Source organism: Larimichthys crocea, chromosome XII (assembly GCF_000972845.2).
Source record: "Larimichthys crocea isolate SSNF chromosome XII, L_crocea_2.0, whole genome shotgun sequence".
NCBI lineage: Eukaryota > Metazoa > Chordata > Actinopteri > Sciaenidae > Larimichthys > Larimichthys crocea.
In genome coordinates, this window is record NC_040022.1 from 25,867,976 (window position 1) to 25,886,305 (window position 18,330).

General features: G+C 42.9%; 3 protein-coding genes across 4 annotated transcripts; 2 read left to right on the top strand and 1 right to left on the bottom strand.

Moving 5' to 3' along the window:
* The first annotated feature begins 18 nt into the window (after window positions 1-18).
* LOC104940305 (acyl-CoA synthetase family member 2, mitochondrial-like) lies at window positions 19-5,171 on the top strand. Of its 2 annotated transcripts, XM_010756876.3 has the most exons (16): window positions 19-387; window positions 1,594-1,789; window positions 1,896-2,024; window positions 2,368-2,421; window positions 2,596-2,714; window positions 2,865-3,027; window positions 3,161-3,256; window positions 3,337-3,488; window positions 3,581-3,669; window positions 3,760-3,836; window positions 3,925-4,032; window positions 4,114-4,265; window positions 4,344-4,485; window positions 4,629-4,739; window positions 4,840-4,908; window positions 4,996-5,171. In XM_010756876.3, the coding sequence occupies exons 1-16, from the start codon at window positions 269-271 to the stop codon at window positions 5,044-5,046; spliced, it is 1,827 nt and encodes a 608-aa protein (XP_010755178.2). In that variant the 5' UTR covers window positions 19-268; the 3' UTR covers window positions 5,047-5,171. The 2 variants fall into 2 exon arrangements, with proteins under 2 accessions (XP_010755178.2, XP_027141160.1); XM_027285359.1 differs by lacking the exons at window positions 4,840-4,908; window positions 4,996-5,171 and having other exon boundaries at window positions 4,639-4,739.
* A 48-nt stretch (window positions 5,172-5,219) lies between these two features.
* ndel1b (nudE neurodevelopment protein 1-like 1b) lies at window positions 5,220-13,362 on the bottom strand. The gene is made up of 9 exons (XM_010756860.3): window positions 13,184-13,362; window positions 10,877-10,973; window positions 9,107-9,260; window positions 8,275-8,423; window positions 7,709-7,845; window positions 7,450-7,617; window positions 7,275-7,366; window positions 6,939-7,084; window positions 5,220-6,851 (listed from the first exon to the last, which is right to left on the bottom strand). The coding sequence occupies exons 2-9, from the start codon at window positions 10,960-10,962 to the stop codon at window positions 6,761-6,763; spliced, it is 1,023 nt and encodes a 340-aa protein (XP_010755162.1). The 5' UTR covers window positions 10,963-10,973; window positions 13,184-13,362; the 3' UTR covers window positions 5,220-6,760.
* A 1,912-nt stretch (window positions 13,363-15,274) lies between these two features.
* Window positions 15,275-18,163, top strand: LOC104940292 (RING finger protein 222). The gene has a single exon (XM_019261077.2). The coding sequence runs from the start codon at window positions 15,453-15,455 to the stop codon at window positions 16,077-16,079; it is 627 nt and encodes a 208-aa protein (XP_019116622.2). The 5' UTR covers window positions 15,275-15,452; the 3' UTR covers window positions 16,080-18,163.
* Window positions 18,164-18,330: the final 167 nt, after the last annotated feature.

Sequence of the window (18,330 nt, forward strand, 5' to 3'; positions counted from 1 at the left end):
TTTAAAATAACTATTACAGAATTATGGGAGAAAGAGCTCCTCGTCTCGTTCTTTTTAAGTTATAGACATTATAAGACTTTTGTTTTCCAGGAGGCACGAGTACTCTTACCCCTCAGCCAATGAGGACAAGCTGAGGTTAAATATTGCACACAGAGTGATAAAGCCGAGAACCGGCAGATTTGCTGTCATGCCCTAGTAGGCTATCATCCATATATATTCAGACTGTACTTAGATCCAGTTGAAACAGACTGACTGTGTGATTAGACCAATGTCAGCTCAGATTTATTCCTCGCTAAGGTCCTGTGCTCACAGTCTCAGATCTGTGGATGGATTCAAACACAGCAAGACTTGGAAATTATGCAGCACAAGTTTACTCCAGTGGTGTCGGTGAGTTCATGGTCTTATGTTATCAGTGGTTTAATGGACATATGGTGTGACTCACACGTTTTTGTTTTTAAAAGATCTGTGTTCCATTTATGTCTGAAATGATTTACCTATTTAAAAAAAACATATGAGATTTGAGAGAAATTTGTTTTTTCAGTCAAAGATTAAAAGAAAAATTTCCATCTCTAATGTTTAACTTAGAGTGTGACTTGGCACAATCTTTCCATCCCTACAACATTTTCACTGGGTGAAAGTCTCACTGGGTCCTTCGCTTTTTGGTGGGTGGTCAAATTAAACCACGCTACATTTATGAGCTGAGATCAAAATCCAGGAAATCCAATTAATTAATTCTAAAGACTATTCTGTCTGTCACTAATATGAGCACAATGTTTTTCCAAGGCTCATATCCGTGCACTGGAACAATGGTTTTGCTCGCATTGCGTGCTCACAGTCTCAGATCTGTGGATGGATTTAAACACAGCAAGACTTGTAAATCATACAGCACAAGTTTGTTCCAGTGATTTTGGTATACCCTCAGACACAGAGTTAAAAATTGACACACTGCGAGGTTAATATATCACTGATGCAATACATGGTTCATTTTTACCCAATACAAATGGGTAGAAACCCACACTGTGTCAGCTTTTAACCCAGTGTTTTTTAGTGTGAACCATGTTCACCTACAAATAAGAACATGCTGCCATTCACAAACTTGATTATCGAGATGTTTGTGTTTCATGTAATGATTTACTACAAATACGAAAGTGACAGCACTTATGAGGCATGTTGACATACAAACTACCCAAATAAATTGATGCATTTTTTATTTAATACACTTAATTTGAATTTGACTGAAAATTGTATGAGCTATTAATGACCCAACATCCTGTAAAGTCAGGGGAGTAATACCCTTTCTGTCTGACAATAATATGAGTACAATGATTTTTGTTTGGTTTAGGGGCCATATCAGTGCACTTGTGTGAACAATGGCTTCTCAAAACTGGTTTGCCTTTCATTAGTCAACTCATGCTGAGCCTGATTTTCTTGGCATGGTGTATGTTTATATTGCTTATTTATTAGGCTTATCCATGGTTCACTGTTTAAACAGCCTTGTGTATTCTGTTTATAACATTACAATGCTCAAATATTAGTCTGTATACTATATTTGACCCCCATGCTCTTCCTGAATCTTTTTTTTTTCTATGCCAGGTCAGTCCATGTGGACAGTCCTCCTTACATCCCCTCTCTGACTACTAGCTATGTCCATGGTACATCGTCCATCTCACTGCTCCCACTGACTGTAGGCCAGTGCCTGGACACCACAGCCCAGCGTTGGCCTGACCGTGAAGCTGTGGTCTTCCTGCAAGATGGCATTCGGAAAACCTTTGTGCAGTTTCAGCAAGATGTAAGTCTCAGATCTTGTGCCTTCATCTTCTGCTTTAAAATGCCTGAGTTGATATTACTGGTGGTGAAGAATTTTTGTAATATATCTGTGACATTAATTGGTGCAGGTTGACAAGATGGCTGCAGGTCTGCTTGCTTTGGGTATGAAGCGGGGTGACCGACTTGGGGTTTGGGGGCCGAACACATATGAGTGGATCCTTTTCCAGTTTGCTTCAGCCAAGGCTGGAATTATACTGGTATGTTTGGGAGTTGTTTATACCTTTCAGATTACAGTTGTAACATTGTGGTCAGACTGACAGTCCTTCAGCTGGATGACTGAATGAATACAGTCCCTGTTCTGTGTTAGCAAACACCCTGCTGTCAGGGGTCACTGAGCAGCACATTGAACCTTTTCATGGTACAAGGTAAGCCATATATAGCTGCACCTTTACACTGTATTACACTGTTTACCAGGTAATTATCATCTGTTGATAGGTATTCATTTCCATACACAGCATGATGTAATATGATATACAGCCATGTGTATAATTGAAAAATGTGTGGTGAAGGACCTGACTTTTATCAACGTTATCCTTGCAGGTGTCACTGAACCCAGCTTATCAGGTGAAGGAACTGGACTTTACTCTGAAGAAGGTAGGACATGCTCTGTTACGGGGCATTAACCTATTTACATAACCTCAAACTTACTAACTTTCTGTACTACTAAAAGTAAAAATACAAAATCATTACACATGGTAATAATTCAACCATTCTGATACACAACTATGTTAGACCATGAAGCCAACAGAAGTGATTTGTCACATGCAGGTCCAGTGCAACGCAGTGGTCTGCCCTACACGCTTTAAAACACAAAACTTCTGTGAGATGCTGAGGGAGATCTGCCCAGAGATCGGCACGATGCCAGCAGGCATGATCAAAAGCTCCAGGTTTGACAGAGCCAAGGTCAAATGTTAGATTTAATACCTCCTCTGTTGTCATCATAGGAATTAGAGACCAGAAATACTTCAGAGGAAACAGTTCATAATTAAACTTTTTTTTAATGGATGCAACATAAAGATCCTGTCTTTGTCTGCCAGGGTGCCGGACATGCGGATGGTGATTGTGACAGATAGCAGACAGCCAGGGATGCTCCACGTAGAGGATGTGATGCAAGCAGGGGAGAGTCGGCACCACAAAGAGCTGATGGATCTGCAGAGCAAGCTGTCCTTCGATGAACCCATCAACATTCAGTTCACATCAGTAACCTTCAGTATTTCACCTTTCACACTTCCACACATGTATTGTATCTCCTGGACTGACATGATTTAACATAAGTCTACCACAAATTCAGCTGAAATCATATTGCTTATTTGTATTTCTTTTTGTTTTCCAGGGAACTACAGGGAGTCCTAAGGGAGCCACTCTTTCCCATCACAATATTGTAAATAACGCCTACTTTGCGGGTCTCCGAATTGGATATGGATGGAGAGTAAGTCCATATCTGCCTATTTTTTTTGAAGAAAACACAAACAGTGGTAATGTAAGTAATCTTATTTCCCCCCCCATCAGCCTCAGGTGCGAGTGTGTGTGCCTGTACCCATGTACCACTGCTTTGGCTCTGTGCTGGCAGGGATGAGCATGGCGGTGCATGGTGTCACGCTGGTTTTCCCATCCTCTGGCTACAACAGCCAAGCCAACCTAGAGGCCATTCAGAGCGAAAAGTATGGCGCACTGCTCGCCACAACTGAAATAATCAAATATACAACAATAAACACTTGAATGATTTCATGCCATTCATGTTTTTGCGTTCAAGGTGCAACGTTGTCTATGGCACCCCCACAATGTTCACAGACATGGTTAGCCAGGATCTACACAAGTTTGATTTGTCATCAGTTGAAGCTGGTAAGAGATCTTAAAAACTTGATTAGTGAATTTGGTGTAATGTTTAGGAAGCACTTGAAGCATCCTCGTCTGTGTGCTGCTGTGTTTTAGGCCTCATGGGAGGTGCTCCGTGCCCTTCTGAGATTATAAGAAAACTAAAAACAGACATGAACATGAAAGAGATAACGGTGAGAAGTTATATGTCCTATACTTTTTCAAAGAATATTGTATGAAAAGTGTATAACATAGAATAATGTCTACATTGTGTTTTAACAGATAGTTTATGGAACCACTGAGAACAGCCCGCTTACGTTTATGGGATTTCCACAAGAAAACGAGGAGCTGAAGCTAAATACTGTTGGGTGTATCATGAACCACACTGAGGTACGCAGTGGTTTTTCTACAAACCTTTTATCTCCATTTCATCACAACAACACTGTGATTTATGCCTGGATTATACTGTAGGCTAAAGTGGTGGAACCTACTACTGGGGAGATTGTCCCCCTGGGAACCCCAGGAGAGCTGCTGATCAGAGGAGCGTGTGTGATGCATGGATACTGGGATGATCCTGAGAAAACCAGTCAGGCTATCTCCCAGGACCGCTGGTACAGAACTGGGTATGTAAATATATATTTAAATAATATGTCTAACTGAGAAAACACAGAGGCATGTTGTGTGATTTTCTTTCTACGCAGCGACACAGCCAGTCTGAACAGTCTGGGATACTGTCGCATTGAAGGACGCTTAAAGGACATGATCATCCGAGGAGGGGAGAACATCTACCCCGCTGAGATTGAACAATTTCTCTTCACACATCCCAAAGTACAGGAGGTGCAGGTGAGACTGAAAACCACTGGAGGGCAGCAAAGACACATAAAATCCATACTTTCTGTCCCTCCAAATGTGCTATACATTCTTTTTTTTATTGTAAACAAAATGCATCTTGTGAGAACTGTTCTATTTCTCCTTTTGTCTTCCTGGTGGTTGGAGTGAAAGATGAGAGGCTGGGTGAGCAGGTGTGTGCCTGCGTCAGACTGAAGGAGGGCCAGACCTCCAGTGCAGAGGAGATAAGAGTGTTCTGCAAAGGCCAGGTGAGAATGGATGACGACTGAGATGATCAAAATAATAAAAATCAGAACACAACTATACAGTTTGTTGATTGGTATCTATGTTTCCCTTCCTCCTCTCTAGATCTCTCACTTCAAGATCCCACACTATGTGCTCTTTGTAGATAGCTACCCTCTGACAGCCTCTGGAAAGGTAAGATACTTCAGCTCCGACACCGAGCACTGTGATGATTTATGGTTTGTTAGTATAATGACGCACCTGCTACTTTTTTTTTTCTAGATCAAGAAGAATGCATTAAAGGAGAAGATGGAGGAGAAATTAGGTCTTTAAATTTTGTGGACTAGATTTCTGTTAGCTTCACATCCAATGCACAACATCTCACTCCTCATTACATTACAGTTCTGTTTTAATGTTTATATAAAAGTTGTTGGTTTATATCACCACTGAGCTTGAAGTTTTATTATTGACCTTGGAAATAGTAATTCCGACACAACCACACAACATATTTGTCATCTCAATCTTTATTTACTTAAACGTCTTTGACAAATAATCTGATATCATAATACAATGGCTTTAACCATTCATTATCTGAACATGCCATACAGAATCTGAAATAAATAGGACCTTGATGCCAAATGTCAGTATGTACAAATGTGGTAGGCAAAATCACCATCCTTACAAGCTATATACACTGACTGTAGAACACACTTTAGTAACAGGCTCTTAAGAGTGCCCAAAATGACATCTGAGATTATCAAATAACAATGAATACTAAAAGGCTTTGACTTAAGGTGGTGGCATAAAGGTCTATGAAAGGGAGAGATATGTGGGCAAAATGGATTTAGTTTAGGAATGCCTTGCCAATGTCCAACCTGCTAAAAGAAAATCAAAGCCAAATTAACATTAACTTCACACAATAACGGATAATAAGAGCAAAATGTGCTGCATGACACAAAGGCCACGGTGGACCATGAACTCACGTACACCAGCCAAAGTTAGCAAACAGTCTTTTTGTGTGAGTTTGAAATCAAATTCGCCTACACATATTAGAAATCCACAATCAAAATGAGGTAAAATGAGCCTGTCACAAGTTTAAAAAAAAAAAAATCTATACGTTATACATTTAAAAAAAATGCAAAACTGTTTCCTCGAAATGTCAACGGATGTCCGCTCGACTGCAGCAAAAACCTGTGAGGAGCAGCTGAAGTGCAGGTTTAACCCAGAGGACAGAACCAGCTGATATTTCCAAGCTTTAACACGGAGACTACTTCCAAACTCAACTTCAGTGAGTAGCCAGTAACAAGAGGAACGACTGCACTATGGCTACATGGCTTTGAACGATCAACATTCACTTCAGTCATGAATACGGGGTCCTACACGCTCTCTCCAACCCCGCATCACATATGCACACATGCGAGAACATAGCAAAAAAGAAACATTGCATTTTAAAGCATACTGTGAGATAAATTAGATAATATGAACATATCCCTTCTTAAATAATACATTCTAAATTAAAATAGTTTAGCTGTGCAATTAAAGTGAACATACAGGAGGAAAAGTTAAGGAGCTGTGGTCTGTTGAGGACCTTTTGTCAGGGATAGTAGCTTTTCGGATGAACAGAGGAACTAAGAATATAACGGTGTCACTTCAGAGAAGACATCTAGAGAGCAACGCATGTGCAGCGACATTCATACGAGCACAGTACAGGACAGCTTTAGGCACATGCAGGTATGTGGTAGGGACACATGCGCACGACTGTGCACCTACTCACAGACGCATTTAGAGCTGCAAACGCCGTATAGTCGAGCCTCCTCTTCCAACGCTTCACGTTCAAAAATGCACAATCCCAAAAACAGGCAAAACTCACACGTCACTCTGCCTTTCAAACACTCGCTCTTTCTCACACACACACACACACACACGCACACACACATAGCACACAATGTAATGGTCATTCAAGTGTCCTCTCTGGTTTTTTTTTTGTGTTGGGTGGACAGGAGTTTCAGTAGAGGTTTGTGTGGCAACATGGGGGGGGGGTGGCCTCTCACACACTGAGAGGAAGCATGCCTGGTGGAGACACGGCTCTGGATGTCGCCATGGAGGTCAAGGAGCTGGGGTCCAATCCGTTAACAGTCCTGCAGTTTCCACACAGACATGCACAACATTAGCGGAAACAGTAAGACAAGTGGCAAGGGGGAGAAACCATTTGCTGAAAGACTCACGTTTTGTCGAAGTAAGTGGTATGTAGAGAGTGAGAGAACTTGGTGGCGTTGCTGTTGATGAGCGTGCCGTTGTCTTTGGAGTAATTTTTTCTTGCTGCCTGGTCTTTGGCAAAATTCCTACAGGCGGCGAGTTTAGACTCCAAGGCCTAGTTGCAAAGCAAGGAAACGCAATCTGTGTTGAGCTTCATCATAAACATCTTTCTGTTTCTGTGGCTGAGGACACAGCGTACTGCAAACCTCCTCAGAATGTCAGAGGACTGTCGAGTTTGCTTGCATAAACAGAACAAACCCTCCTAGAATTCTATGTGTTAAATTAAAAGAGGGAATAACACCTACCCCGACTTTTCTCAGGAGATCACCGACGATATTAAGAGCTGAGATTCTAGCAGAGGGTGTGAGGGACGAGTTGCCGCAGCCATTGGTCAATGCTGCACAAGCACACAAGCCGATATTAGTATACAAATCAGTTTCATGTGTGAGAAAAAGATTGTGATTAATTACACATCCGGACCTTTTGGGCTGATGAAAGGGTGCTCTATGCTCTTTCCTACAGGTGTGGCTGGGAGCGATAAAGACGCCTGCACTGCAGAATCCATCTTGTCGATGTCTAAGGTGGGTGAGCTGGGTGCAGACATCCTGTCCGTTGTCCGCTCCCGTACCGCCAGCTCCTGTCTCAGGTCTGCAGAAGAGAGACGACTCATGAAATACTCCTCTGCTAAAACACTTACAGAGTTAGACATTTCACCTGCAGTAAAGCGCTTTGTCTTTACCTCGTGCTTCATCTTTAAGCCGCTGCACTGACACCAGAAGAGACTCTTTCTCATCCAGCTCGCTCTCCAGGAAGGCGTTTCTCTCGATGGCCTGGTTTAAACGGCCCTCAAAGTCCTCGAGAGACACTATTGTTGCCCTGAACGTACAGCAGGAGGTTGAGGGGAACAATTGTTACAACCTTTTATGAACATAAAAGTAGATCCAGTCACTACAAAATCTAAATACAGTTAATATTCATCCTCTTCTCAGTGGTCAAACCACATAAAACTGTGTGTTTATCTGCTCCAACACAAGCTGCAGTAGTGAGTGTTAGCTACTTTTAAAGACCGAGCACATCCACTGCGTCGTTAGTATTTTCCCACTGTGTGTGGCTTTTTAACTGATGGAGCAAACAGCTTATAAAAACCTGCCAGTGAGAGCTACAAATGAGAAGCCTCCTTTCACCTAGACCAGCTGTTTCAACAAATACCATAAGAATTTAGAATTTTTGCGGTAAACCATAAACGGCGTGAGTGCAGAGCAGGAGTGGAAAGCTTAAAAAGACATAGCAACAGTGACTAAGGACCTTTTGGCTCTCTCCAGGTCATCGTTGGCCTGCTCAAGCTCTCGGACGTATTTGTGGAGCTGCTCCTTGATGCTGCGAGTCTGTCCCAGGTCATCCTCTAGCATAGAAATCTGTTTATAACTCTGGGCATACTGCTGCTCCAGCTTCTCCTAAAAAAAAGAAAAAGAGACGGACAGAGTGAAGAAGAGGAAAGAGGTTAGGAGTGAGTCTGTGTAGAGAAACCAGGATGTCAAACAGAGCTATTGTTATAGTAAAAATATCCACTTTCATTTTCCTTTCCAACAATACTCCTGCCACAACCTAATGAATCATGAGACAGTTAATAGGGTGTTCTTCCACATATTTCACTTTCAAAAAGAACCTCTTTGTTCCCTGGGGGAGGCCCTGTGGCCTTGCTCATGTGGTACTTTTACAGTAGAGTTAGTGGTGGGGGCTGTGTGCCTGTACTGTGGCCCCTGAAGCACAAAGACAGGAAAGCATGATTTGTGAATCTCTCTCTGTTTCATTGACACAGTTCCCTTTTAGCATGCTCACATGTTAGGCCATGTGAAAAATCACCATACTTCCTGCCCTGCAGTACTTTCCTGACTGTAACCAGTTATTTGGACATAGTCACCTGACTACCATTCATACCTACAGCGAGTAAGAACTGGACTTGTTCTTGCAATTTTCTATTTTCCTCCTCTTAATCCTCACATCCACTTAAAGAGGAGGAGCACGCCTGACAAATAAGACACTGGACCTTGTCCTCAGGATCAGAACGCCTCTTAAGTAACCTCAACTTATACTCATAACCCACCAAATCCTAAAATAAGTTGCCAGAGTTAGTTACCTTGAGGCTGCCCATCTCGTTCTTCAGTCTCTCATTTTCACTTTGGAGGTCTCGGAGGCGATGTTCAGCCTGGCCAAGCTGCGCCTCCAACTCTGCTTCCAGCTCACGGCTCCCTTCCTGGAACTCCTGCAGCTCCTCCTGGGCTTCATGGCAACTGGTTGGCGCACACACACACACACACACACACACACACGCACACGCACAGGCACAATGAGGCGAAACATAAACAATCGTTGTCAATTACCAGCCACTTTGTTTACTGTCCACCATTCAGTTCTGCACAGCTGACTGGCTGAATGATAGTGGGCACGGGACTCTAGAAAACTGACCGGCCTTTGTCCCGTAAGATGAGCCAGGCTCAGGCATGTTCTAGTAACTCTATCCCCAACGGCCAGAAATAAACCTGCCTTCATGAAAAAAGCCAGTCAGACAGTTGTAGATTTTTAACCTTCGGTCCTGCTTCTGCCAAACTGGAAACGGCTCAGCATTGTCGAGTTAAGCGCTCTAAATTTACGGCTCTAAAGGGAGCAGCTGAACTGTGGCAGAAGGTGGTTCAAGAGTAGGTCAGAAAAAAAACAAAAAAAACAGGCCTGCTGTCAGGCACCCTCAGTTGTGTGAGAGGTTAAAAGGTCAGAGGTGCAGGGAAAATGAGAGGGCACAGAAACAGGACGAGGGCTAAGAAACAGGATGTTTACCTGCTCCCCATATGGAGAATCTAAAAAACACAATAATTCATAATTAAGGTTAGGTAAACATCGGAAAAAAAGTAATTTGATTGTAAACTAAATGGAGTTTATTCGCCAGTCACACATGATGACACTAACACTGTTCTGAGATCAGCTGACTTGTTCTGGGATAATGGCCTCGCAGTGCCTCTACCCAGCATTGGAATCCATGAATCAGTTGTTGTGTCGGGGTCGTTCCACACATACCAACACCACAGTGGCTGCTTCATCAGCACGCCGGGTCCTATAACTTCCCCATTTCACAGGCGGGCCTGTCACACTTTTCACGGTTTTAAAATGGCAGACGGTAATGTGCGACGCAGAACAGCAGCAAGTGTGAAAATGAACAATAAACGTGTGAATGAAGGCTATGATCTATGATGTTTATTAGGGAACTACAACATGCTGTAAGTAGTTCACTGTAAAAGGTGATCCTGAGAAACTTATGCACAAAAACATGTGTGAGACGAGCCGCGGTGAGCTGTGTACTCTGTGTTCCACTGGTTGGATGTTTTCTTCCCTCATGTACCCACAGCAGGAATTTCTTAGAAAACCCAACAGGAGTTTAACCCTCTCCGTGCGGATGTTTTTGCAGATCCACAAATAGAAAAGACAGATGCGTTTACGCAAGCGCCGCTACTGTCTGCGCCGACATACGCCCGCTGTGGTTTCTGTTTAAGAAGTCAAAGATGTGGTCATTTCCTCCTGAGGAAGCCGCAGCTGTTTGTGGGCACTGATTTCAAAAGCCTGTCTGGTTATTCGCCTTATATGGCTAAACGCAGCAAAAAAACACACATTCAGCAAATTTGTATTTCCCTATTATGTAAGAGTGAGCTGCTGCTGCTGTGTGTGTGTGTTTGGGGAATTGCTGCCGTCTGATATTTGATTCAACATCTTTCCAAGACAGAACACGAAAATAAATCATGACACGCTGTTACATAACCTAATTTGCAAGGCACTGACTGATCATTGCGAGATGTTAAATATGGTTATACACACACACACGGGTCGACAGGTGACAGGTGAAGTGAATCTCATTGCTTACCTTTTCTTATATTTGAGGGCTTGGGACTTCCAGTAGTCAACTTCCTCATCCTTTGACGAAAATTTGGGAATCATCTCTTTGTCCATGTCAGAGCACCCTGAGGGTCAAAGAGACGTTTATTAGCCTCACTCAAACGTGGTACGACACTTTGACGATTTGCATCCTCAGGCATGTCGAATCCTTTCTTATCTCAGAGCAGAACAACCATGCACATCAAGATTTAAAACCCGCTCTCGTTCCTCAGCGGAAATTAAACGGAACACATCTCTCGGGCTTGGGCTTGGCCACCTCACCCTGCCGCTGTGAGGTCACGTCATCCTCAGTTACTCATAAATGACTGACTATAGCACCCATCTTTTAGAAGCTGGGGCCTGTGTGCCCCCTCCTCCTCTTCATTACATTTCCAACCTCACAGCTCGACTCATGTGTTTTCAATGCAACTAATTCATTAACAGCGACTGTTGTTAATTAGGTGCGGCTAATGTCACACAGATCAAAGCTGTCTGGAGGCTTGTTTTGAAGTTTTGAAGACATGTTAGGAAGTTTTTCATCTTCCGTCCGGTTACTAGACAGTAGTTCCTCTTTTCTGGTGAGCTAATAAACTCTGCAACACTCTGTGCGTGTGACCAACAAGTTTTCAGGAAATGATTAAAACACATCTGGACAGAGCTGCTGTGTGTGTGTGTGTTGTGGGTTGGGGGAGGAAACACAGCTGCTGCCTCCCACCGGCACTCCCGTCGCTGTAGCTCCAGGAATATTCAGAATATCTGAACAGAGATCACATCAGACAAACAGGGGATGCAGGACAAGAAACAGGAAACAACAACAACCTGAGATGGACTGAAAGACGCCCAACTGCTTCAGCTAGTTATTTTTAAACCTTGAGGAATTGTGTGAAAAGTGGTCATATGAATAAGAAAGTCTAGTAGTGGCCATGACTATTAGATTTTGACCCGACAAGACAGGCTCAGTCGGGCAGGAGGATGTGTCATTCTCCTTGCCAAGAAGAAGGTGGTCTAGACTAAGAGGACATTCCTCTGAGATGGCGTCACCATTAAGTTTACCCGCTATAGGCCCCTCACGTGTCAGCAACACTACTGTACTTTGGAAATCACGGAGGAAACCGGAGACCAAAACACAGCGAGGGTGGAGAGAGGGAAATGTTCCCGAGCTGCTACTGACGTAACACGTTACATACTATCTACAACCAGTGAGAGCCTTCAAGTCTGTCCAGGGGAGAAATAAAATATATGTTTTGATTATGTTTCTGGGTAATCTATTTGTTGATGCTTTGTGGCCTGAACGGGGCAACTGTTTCCATGGTGATTCAGATCAGAAAGCCCTAATCAGAATAATCACCCCTTCAATAAGGACATCCATCAGCCTCACTAAGCAATAACAGGAAACTTAAATGACAGCTCCTGTTATCTCTCATTGGAGCATCCTTTGGAGCGGCGTCAAGCTTTTGACCCCGGGATCTATTTGTTTGTTGTAGCAATAATAACCTGGACAGGCCCGGGCCCACGTCCAGCAGAGGTGGTGACGGGGACAGTCCACTTCACTGTGGAGCCATCTGGAAGTTACAGACAGGGACAGGGACGAGGAGAGAGAGTTTCCTTTCCCACATTCTTGTCTCTACATCCTCTTTTGTTGGAGATGACGAGGCGCTTAGTAAGACTTGCATGTGCTGATGTAATCATATTTCTATGGTGAGGACACACTTGATTTTTTTTTTTTTTTCCCCAAGTGGCTCTTACTAGTCTCACTGGTTTGCTCTGATGTGAATAATAATCAGATACACAGGGTGTGACCCTGACCTGAGCCCATATCTTGGGCCCTTGTCTTATGGATATTTGTCAAAGTGGTCATGGAAACAACACAAAACGAGGCTTTACTATAAATAAAAAAAAGACAATCGGCATGCGTCAGAAATAAGTGTAATCTACAGGTTAATAAAAATCATAAACTGCGGCGCTAAGTCAGAACAAGCTGATATCTACGAGGACAGATTGATGTCAACAGCGGCATGTTGTCACTTAATAGGCAGCTAACGAATGTGTGGAAATGTGACACTGCTGCTCTGACAGACCGGGCAGGAGCTTCGTGCTAAACAGAAACGTTACTGCCAAATAAAACAATAAATAAATAAACAATAAATGTAATTTTGGAGCAAATATACTGAAAGAAAATTTGACGTTTAAAAAAAACGAGCTCGAGCTGTCACCACACGGACAAACGGCTGAACGCGACAGCTCCGGTCCGTTTTAACGGTTAAATAACGGTTAAATAACGGCTAAATAACGGTACCTGCTCATGTCAAATCGGTGTCCGGCAGTCTTCTGTGTCAGCAGCTCGTCCTCCAGCCGGCGTTACATCCAACACACACTCCCTTTCCTCTCACCCTGCTCCGGCCTCGGACGATACTAAAGTGACGGAGCTGTGTGTTTAGGAAATTGCCAACGCGTCTCCCGGAACCGACGTAAATCCTGACGTGACCGTGCGTGCTGACGTAACTCGCGCTCACGTCAGATTTGGGCAGGGCTGCTGTAGAAATAGAAACGCTAGAGTCGGGCCGCGCCTTTCTTTTCTATTCTCTGTGAAGCTACACGGCTATACAGTGACCACAAGGTGGCGTATGACTGCCAGGGAATGAACCACTGACATCAAGACCACATGATAACATTCCTGAACACATGAACAATTGTTTCAATGGATCTATAATAGCTGATTAATTATCCACCATTAATTATTTAGTGCTTTAGTGAGTCATTCCATGCTTCTTTGTTCTTTCTCAAACTCAAAAACATACAGTGACTGAAAGATTCAATTTGAGTTATTAAAGTGAGCATGTTTTTTTTTTTAAACTTTGAGATTGAAATGTCTTTTCAAAGGGAGCCATGGCCAAGACAGTACACCAGTTACAGTATAAATTCAAGTAAAACGTGGACAAAGAATACAAGTATTCATATTCAGTAAGTTTTCAAGAGAGCTGCCAGTATCTGAGGCAGCTGCCACTGACCTGCCGCGGCAGCTGCCGGTATCTGAGGCAGCTGCCACTGCCTGCTGCAGCAGCTGCCGGTATCTGAGGCAGCTGCCACTGCCCTAGCGGTGTCTGAGGCAGCTGCCACTGCCCTAGCGGTGTCTGAGGCAGCTGCCACTGACCTGCCGCAGCAGCTGCTGGTATCTGAGGCAGCTGTCACTGCCCTAATGGTGTCTGAGGCAGCTGCCACTGCCTTAGCGGTGTCTGAGGCAGATGCCACTGACCTGCCGCGGCAGCTGCCGGTATCTGAGGCAGCTGTCACTGCCTTCATGGTGTCTGAGGCAGCTGCCACTGCCCTAGCGGTGTCTGAGGCAGCTTCAACTGCCTTAGTGGTGTCTGAGGTAGGTGCCACTGCCCTAGCGGTGTCTGAGGCACCCGCCTCAGGCACCTGCCTCAGACACCGCTAGGGCAGACACCGGCAGCTGCCTCGACAGTAGTGGCAGCTGCCTCAGATACTGGCAGCTGCCGCGGCAGGTCAGTGGCAGCTCAGGCTGCCACCAGAAATGCCACTATTAGCTGCTGCTGCCATGAATTGAGCCAGCCCTCTCTCAATTAACAAGCAAATTTCATAATGTTATCATTCAGTCAATAACATTTTTTCTTAGTATCACTATTTTCCTGTAACGCACCAAAATCATTTTAAATATTGCTTATTAAATAATGTAAATATCAACCAGATCAGTGGTTAACTATGTCTGAGATACTAGAAGAAAGACGCTTATGAATTATGTTTTTAAATACCTAACCTCTAAAAAAAATTCAGTCTAGCCATTAAGTCAGAAAATACATTTAACTTGGAAAACAAATCACAGCTCAAACATAATATTCTTTCTTGAACATAACTGAGCTTCACATACAGACACTACACACTGAACAATGCAGGCAGGAATCAGAGTTTTCAAAATGGAGGGTGTAAGTCATGCACTAGCCACATTATGAAGATTTTTCTATGATGATGATGCTCACTGAGCTTTTTAATCTATAGTACTCTCTGTTTTCCCCATGACACACACACACACACACATAGACCACAATGATATACACTGACACATTTATTTACCACATTCCAAAAATAAATACTCACAATTAAATTAATATAATTTATTAAAGCTATTTCACATTCTAAATGTATGAAGAGTATCAGTGAAAGGCTTTTTACAGTTCTTTGTCATCGCTACATTATATGATCTGCAGGTTTAACAGGCATAAATGTCACCAACTGGTCAGACGTGCTAGTTAATATTGAAAGAAAAATCAGTGAGCACAGCGCCCTATGAAAAACATGAAATATGAACCAGCTTGACCACTTAGACTGCCAGTGATGTCTTCAGGGGATCCAATCAGTCAAGTCACAGCAGCCACAGGTGGCAGGCCCTGTTTAACAAGGCGCAGCTCTCGCCTCCACCCACAGCCAAAAGTAAAGAAAGTCATGCGCACAGAGGAGAAAAAGAACCTGAAGAGGAATTCACGCTACCAAGGCATCTACCTTTAGTCTCAATAACCTCCAAACTCTCTTTCTCTTTTTGTTACCCTTCCATGGAATTTCACAAAGAAGACAGCCAGGAGGACGCACATGAGTGTCCAGTGTGCTATGAGTCTCTGTCGGGCACAGAGAGGACTCTGAGCTGCGGGCATGTGTTCTGCCACGACTGTCTGGTCAAAACGCTGGTCAGCATCAACAGCGATGGGAACATCAGAGACACTATTGTTTGCCCCATCTGCCGACATCTTACATTTATCAAGAAACAAAAGGAAGCGTTGGTGTCTCTCGCGGCGGACAAGGATTCAAATGAAGCGCAGACACTAGAGGTTCCTCTCCCTCTGCCGCCGGGACAACTCCAGAGCGCACGACGCACCTCCGGGGACAGTTTACCGAGGGGAGTTAATTGGATTGCTCAGTGCTTCAGGGGTCTCTTTGAACGAGTCCGTCGGCAGAGGTTGATCAGCCCCAGCCATAATGCGTCTCAGATCTTTATCATAAGCACCGAAGGGCGACCCATGGCCGAAGAAGACGCACTTAGCGTTGTGATGACTGTGGTTCATCCGCAGCGCAGGAGAAGGCGAAGGATTTGCACGACAGCACGATGCCTTATCTTTTTGCTGTCAGCGTTCACTGTACTCGCACTGGTGGCTGCAACTCTACCCTGGATTTTATTGGCATAGCCCAGTTATGTTGATGTCTGGATTATGAAGTGCCAACGATGAACATTTGTAGAAAACATCTTGTCAAGTAGTTCAGTTATGCAACGAAGTGTATGCATTTCAGACAATAATGACTGCACTGAAAATGTGCAATTTAGACAGTGTGATTATGCAGACTTTATCCTGCACCATGGTTTTGAAATGTGATCACGTGTTGTCATTTCCAAGTTTACAGGCATGCCCATGTTCTTTATATGCATTACCAGGCAACAGCCTAAAGTAAAGTAAAACCTAGGAAAGCCATGGCTGCAAAGTCCTTTGTCTTTGCATTCCTATCTGTGACATGTTCTACCTGTTTTATGAGAGCCTTTGTGCAGGAAATAGTTTAACAATGTCAAGGCACATCCAAATGTTTTTAAATCCAACTAGAGTGGACCATTTGCAATTTTAATTTCAACAATTAATAGAAAGGTTTGGCTGACAAAAATACAATAAAAGCCCTTCAACCATGCTTAATCCCATTGTTGTCAGAGCAGCTCAGTTTATTGTTGTTAGACACTGTTTCCAAGCAACGTTGTGGACTGTAGACTGCAAAGCAACAACATCTGTACCAACTTCAGAATTATTTAAGACAGGTTGCATTTTGGCAGTGAGACATGAGCTTGGTTTAGTTAGTGAGCAAAGGATAAAGACCTTGTTAAACAAACTAAGGGTATCAGGTTGACAGACTCCTTCTTACATCACATGGAAAGATGTCAAACATTTAAAAAAAAGAAATCTAATGCAATTCCCATTTCAAACTTTAATTTTATACATGCTGATCAGGTGGGGTAAATGTTTAATATACAGATAGTTGGAGGAAATGGTTGGTTGTTTTAGATTCTTCAGTAACTTTATAACATGTGATTGGCTCACTATGTGAGTTTCTAAAGACAGTGTAAACAGAGCCACCTTTAAGACTTTCAGTGAGAAATAATTGATGCACCCATGGCGGTCTGAGGGAGATACACTAGCAGGTAAGGATGAGCAGTGCCGGCTGATCGCTGTAAGGAGATACACTGCTGGACTGTAGCATCAGATTACCACTGACGCTTTAAGAATCATGATTGAGACAGTGCACAGAGAGAGAAAGCCGAGTTATGCAACATGGGGTGGTGATTCAAAACAAATGGAAACACTAGTTCAGTATCACCACCATCCTGACAAACATGTACGCTCCTAGTTTCCTAAATGTGGCAAGCCTTCAGCCATCCTGCTGGGCCAGTCCTACAGGTTACACACATGGGGAGACTTCTGTTTTTCAGTCATACCTGCTTTCTCAAAGTATGGGAGGAGTGTGATGATTATTAATTTTATCTGATGACTCAGACTTTAAAATATTTTTCTGTTGATGGCCACATCAGTGGACGAATTCAAAAGTAGATGATCTGTAAAATTAAAAGCACAAAAGTCACATTTCAAAGCAAATAGAAAATAGCTGAAGAAGGATAATACTAGCATTTTATTCAGTTCAGTGAGGAAATTGTTCAAAGAACCAGCTATTCATTCTATGGCAGGTTTAGCCTTCAGGTAATGTTGGAAGAAGTACTCAGATCCTTAACTCAAGTAAAAGTACTCCATCAGAAATACTCCATTAGAAGTAAAAGGCCTGAAGAAAACTAAAAGTACCAAAGTATAATCAGCAAAATGTAGTATATTCTGCGGTAAAATGTTCTCTGTGACTGATATATGATACTATGATACGATTATTAATAGTAATCTATTAACACATAAGCAGCATTTTACTGTTGTAGCTGGTGTATGTCATGTATGTAAGTTTGATCTTTCTGCTACCACAAGATAGATCTGACATAGTGGGGGAAGAAAGAACAAAAACTAAATTTTTCTTTCTTTTTTACTTCTCTGTCTCTACTAATCTTTATTTTTTTACTGAACTATTTGATATATTATATCTTCAAGCCTCTAACAGTTATTTAAATGGCACCATGTAAACTTCTTTAGAGGAGAAATGTCTTGTGAAGAGAAACGCAGAGCTGCTAACAACTCATCTGACATCTGAAACACGATAATATGCTGGTTTAATCAATCATTCATTAAATCTTGTATATGCCTATTGTGTGTTTTTCTATGTAAAATCTGAAATCTGAAAAGTAACTCCTAACTAAAGCATAATACAGTATATTACTCTCAAATGCAATGGAGTAGAAGTATAACGCAGCAGAAAATGTAAAAGCTCAATTTGAGCACATCAAAACTTGAGTTACATTCTACC

Bases quoted from the DNA above. Each gene is read 5' to 3' on its own strand.
- LOC104940305 (XM_010756876.3), top strand. From the start codon at position 269: ATGTCAGCTCAGATTTATTCCTCGCTAAGGTCCTGTGCTCACAGTCTC. The intron at 2,715-2,864 runs GTTTGACAGAGC...TTTGTCTGCCAG, and splicing joins GGCATGATCAAAAGCTCCAG to GGTGCCGGACATGCGGATGG. The intron at 4,909-4,995 runs GTAAGATACTTC...TTTTTTTTCTAG, and splicing joins CTCTGACAGCCTCTGGAAAG to ATCAAGAAGAATGCATTAAA.
- LOC104940292 (XM_019261077.2), top strand. From the start codon at position 15,453: ATGGAATTTCACAAAGAAGACAGCCAGGAGGACGCACATGAGTGTCCA.
- ndel1b (XM_010756860.3), bottom strand. From the start codon at position 10,962: ATGGACAAAGAGATGATTCCCAAATTTTCGTCAAAGGATGAGGAAGTT. The intron at 9,261-10,876 runs GTAAGCAATGAG...TGCGCCAACCAG, and splicing joins GCCCTCAAATATAAGAAAAG to TTGCCATGAAGCCCAGGAGG. The intron at 8,424-9,106 runs GTAACTAACTCT...TCTTTTTTTTAG, and splicing joins ACGAGATGGGCAGCCTCAAG to GAGAAGCTGGAGCAGCAGTA.